At 33.1% G+C, this 4,918-nt stretch overlaps 1 protein-coding gene across 3 annotated transcripts in view; it reads left to right on the plus strand.

The window, feature by feature from the left end:
• Positions 1–2,268, plus strand: part of MDGA2 (MAM domain containing glycosylphosphatidylinositol anchor 2) — a 528,724-nt gene extending 526,456 nt beyond the window's left edge. For all 3 annotated transcript variants that reach the window (XM_014548202.1, XM_014548203.1, XM_014548205.1), the window contains one exon: positions 386–2,268. In XM_014548202.1, the coding sequence (XP_014403688.1) occupies positions 386–474 (89 nt within the window). In that variant the 3' untranslated portion in view covers positions 475–2,268. The remainder of the gene's footprint in view (positions 1–385) is intronic.
• Positions 2,269–4,918: the final 2,650 nt, after the last annotated feature.

Here is a 4,918-nt window from a genome sequence, read left to right on the forward strand (position 1 = left end):
GCTTGTGGGGGGGGGGGGAAGCTGACCATTAGGTTTCCTGAGAATTTTCTATGTGTGCATGCTTTCATGTGGCTAGCAGAACTCAGGTTGAGTGCGGCCACAAACCTACACAAGTATCTTCTGAACAGTTTTTATAGCATTTTATATTAATTTAAATCTGCAAATACGTTTAGCAAGTGCCTAACCACATATTAAAATGATAGTCCTTTCACTTGTCTTGGAAATGAAGCTGATAAATAAAACCGAAAAGAAAAAAAAAAGTTTTCCAAAATTGTTTTCGTATACAAAAAATGTTTCATTAGTTTACCAAAGTGGAGTTTGTTGTTGCATGGAATACTTATTTTTTGTTTGGTTGTTTCTTGGCATTTGTTTTCCTTGTCTTTAGATTCCGTTGATGGTGCTGTTGGAATTTTAGTACATATATGGCTTTTTCCAGTTATTGTCCTCATCTCTATCCTGAGTCCTCGAAGGTGACCTTATCCTGGCAGAGGCTATAAAAGATTCACCAGGCACTGGCATGAAGAGTCTTTGTAAATGGACATTGAAAAAACAAACTACCAAAGATTCCTCCACTGACTACTGACTCAAAAATAAAATAATAAAAACAAAATTTTTTAAGCACTGGGGATAAAAAGATGTCATGGAAGTATAAGTTATTCCAAACTGCGTATACAAGATAGTCTTGACCTGAATAGAGAAGAGACCTTCAGGTGCTTTTGTGGCTAAAACGATCACAGTGTCATCTGGTCATCTGGTTGAACTCTGGGGGGAAAAAAAGAGCTATAGAAATTCTTGTCAAAGCACAAAGTCTTGGCTGGTTTTGTTTCAAATGAATAGTTTGCTTGTTACCATGGAAACCTAATGGCCTGCCAACAAAAACCTCACTGTAAACAGGGTACGTGAAGAGCTGGCATTTATTTTCCTTTGGAAAAGCTTTTACGTAGAGAATTCAATAAATGTAGGCCCTTTTACCTTTGGTTGTTACCCTTCCTTGAAAAGAACCTGAACTCAGAATTATTTAAAACATTCATCCTCCCCACCTATCCCCACCCAACCTTTATAATTTGTATTTGTTTTCCTCCCATGGCTAAGCTAGATAACTGTGTGCGGTCTCTTTTTGCATGCACTGCTATCCAGGATAGTCAACCTGGGCTTACATAACACACAGGCTTATCGGAGTTTGCTCGCGGCCACTTGAACACCCAAACTGTCATCTGTTCCAGTGAAGAAACCAAACCACCATCTTTTATAAATTGCCATGGAAACTAAGTGCCTTCAATGAAACAAGCCTGAATAATTTCCAGCTCAGAAGCTTGCACTGCTAAGAGTGGTTTGTGTAAAACTATTTTATAAACAAACTGCAGAGCCGAAACGTGCAAATTGCAGGCAAGACAACAAAGCCGCTTCTGAAGAAGAAAGGACCGAAGCTGCTGCGGAAGCCTATGCAGAGGAGATACTTGTTTGACCAGACAGCCATGGCCTTTCAGCTTATTGTCCATTAGAAAGTAACGTCCACTGAGACCAGACAAGGGAGCAACTTTTTTTCTTCCAGGTTATTGAATGGGTCAACCAGAGCAAAAGGTTAAGATAATACTCAGCTCAAGAGTGATTTTTCACTCTCACCTCCATTCGAAGTGAAATTGGCCCTAGCTTTAGAGGGAACAAGAAAATGTTTGTGATTTCAGTGCATACAAACTCTACAGCGGAACTGGGCCTGAAAAATCTGGCTTTATTCTAAACTCTGAGGGTAACATGCCTCTGCCCTTAAGTCAGACTGTGCAAATTGTGAAATATTATTTTATTATTTTACAAAGATTAAAAAACACTTTTACAGAAAAAAAACAAAAACCTGTAAAAATGATTTTGAGCTACCTGAGGATAAATCATACCTTTAACCAGCCAGTTTTCCAATGCATTGTAAATTTCACTTAAACCTGTTGGTTATGAAAATTTGAAGATCTCTTTCCTTAAATTATCTCAGCTTTTAACTTCATTTAAGACTTTTGTCTAAAGAAGAATATTATTATTATTATGTTCTATCAACACCCCAGGATTTAAAAAAAAAAACTGGTTATGCAAGTAATTGGGATATAAGTATTAAATTATAACATTTGCAAATATTAATATAAAAAGCACAACAAAATGTAGTGGGGAAATGACACAGCTTGATTTTTTTTAAGTCTATAGAAATGTTTGTGCAAATTCAATAATTCACCTTAAAAGATAACTTTTCACTATGTTCAATAAAGCCTCTTTCCAGGTAAGGTATGAAAAGCAGTATGTGTGTTTGTTGAGCAGTGTTCACTTACCACCAAAATGAGAATAGCTATACAATTTATTTGTTATGTCACCATGGGATAAACCTTCAGTGCTTCATGTACCTTAATGTCTACAGGAAGGAATTTTAATAGGAACTCCCTGATGCACTCTCCCACATTTGTCATACATGTAAAAAAAGTCAAATCTTTGAAAGTAAAACACGAAACAAATATGAACTTGGAATTAAACGTGTATTTTCATACTTAAAGAGGGGACTAGTTTGAATATCTAAGTAGTGATAGAATTGAGCCAAGCCAAATCTTTTAAATTAAAATGGATAAACACATGAATTTCATGACTTATTTGAAAAAATCAGGCATATTGTTGTCTTTGTTTTTTATGTTTTTTTTTATTTTTTTTAAAATTACAGTCATGCCAAAGAGATAAACAATATTTGGGGCACTTAGCTTAATGTATACTAAAATTTCCTTCAGTTTGCCTTCCATTTTGTGTGGCAACTATCTTCTTTTCTCCATTATCCCGTATTAGTGGACCATCTTTTTTATTGATTTCCTGCACACTCATTGCTGGTAATATCAATAAAAAGGTTTTAGATCTAAACAGAGGCTTAACTCATTGCTGCCTTCTTTTCTTAAACTTTGATTTGAGTCAGGATTTTACAAAAAACTAAAAAAACCTATATTCAAAATATTTGGATATACATATGTCATTTTCAGGAAAACAAGTCTCCATTTCTTCAAAGTAGCTCTACACAAAGAAACAGCTGTAACTGAAAGTTTCAATCCTACTATTAAACATTAATAAGGTATTGAGACATTATTACCTTTCACACTGTAAAAATACACGAGGCTTCAGAAGTTCATGAGAACTGGCTGGTACTTCAAAATTAATTTTGATTAAATTTTTGAGAAATTGCTGGTGAGTGCCAAGAACAAAGGGCAATCAGAATTGCAAAGCAATCATATTTATTGATATGGTAACAAAGTATATATCTCAAGTGGGTTCTGGATCATTTATGTAAACCAATAAACAGAATTAGAATCAATGTTTTTCACTCCAGATCAAATGTTTCATTGTTTTAATTGAAAGTCAATGGATAAAATGCAGGAATTTTTTAATTGGGATAAGTGAAATAAATGTAAATTGTGTTAAGTAGTCTCTTCTTTAATATTAGTGATAATAATGACAATTTACCTGTTTACCAACTGCCTTCCTTTTCCTAATATTTTTTGTGTTTATTATAAGTTGAACTCACTAAAATATCCCCCCTTTTCTTTTTTATAACATATTTTAAGCGTGATGGATGTCAATCTCTTTTCTTCTTTTATAGGAAGGCATCAGGCAGTGGAGATTTTAATTTCCAGGAGAAAGATTATACTACATAATCTCCTACTGCCAGTAATTGATCCTTGCTTAATTAGGAGCATTACTTGGTTTCATCATTTCAAAGACACTTGCTTCTCCACATTTTAACATCTCTGCAATTGGCCTATTTGAATTTCTATTGGCGACATTGCTATGTAGTGATATATAAAATTATACTGCATCCAAAAACTGATGACATTTAGATATCAAAAGTCACAAAAGTTTTCAGAAGTCACAAATCATGGCCAATATTATTACTTTTCATTAGTAACAGTGGCCCCATTTTTGTGGAATTTATATTAAATACTCATTGTGCATTATTTAAAAATAACATCTTTTATTTTGTGCTTTACAATCTGAGTCTTCTCTTTTATTCATAATGTTTCCTGCTACATATTTTTTAGTTCCATCACGAATTATAATATGCTATGTATCGCTGGTTTAAAATGTTTTTTTCAGTTTCATGTGATTAAATTTTCTTTAAGACTTGAAAGATCCATGGTATTGGACAATGCCATGAAATAGGCTAAACTAATGGTACTTCATATACATCACAGAATTGACTTTGCATGGCAATAAAGTATGATAATCAGAATCACAAAACGGCTAGTCACTTATATCATGTTATAGATAGTACAAATAATCTCATTCATTACTTTCATATTTTAAAATATGACAAAATATGAGTGACAACTGTACTAACTTTTCACCAAACATGCATTTTTATTTTAAAGACTATAATAAACTTATTGTCAAAATGTGTAATTTGAGAACAATTAATTTAGTTCAGTACTTGAAATTGTATGAAACTGGCTGTGGTATTTTTCTTGCTCTATTTTTTTTTTTTTTTTTTTTTTTTTTTTTTTTTTTAGTGATTTGAAAGATGGTGACAGGCTAATCTGATTTTAGTAAGTGATTTCAAAGGATTCTTTTGAATGCATGTTCTTTATCAAAAATTTTTTTGTGTTTTGGTTTTTTTTAATGTGCCTTTCGACTATCAGGGCCTTTCAAGAGACATGTAAACTGAAAAAAATTTACTCTCCATTCATTTTTTTCTTGGTTGATGACTACTTCTTACTAATTGCTTCGTCTGTGTCTCAACAAAGCAGAAGGTACACTCTTCTTGCAACTGGGTAGTTGATGTCAATGAGGAGTTATTACATTTTCTGTGAAAACAATAAAATCATAGGGTTCAATCCCAAGCTATTTTCCTTCCTACAATGTTCCCTTTGTAGCTAACTAGTTTAATTAGTTTTCTTAGTGCTTATTTTTA

This window comes from Myotis brandtii, unplaced genomic scaffold, assembly GCF_000412655.1.
Source record: "Myotis brandtii unplaced genomic scaffold, ASM41265v1 scaffold5, whole genome shotgun sequence".
Taxonomy (NCBI): domain Eukaryota; kingdom Metazoa; phylum Chordata; class Mammalia; order Chiroptera; family Vespertilionidae; genus Myotis; species Myotis brandtii.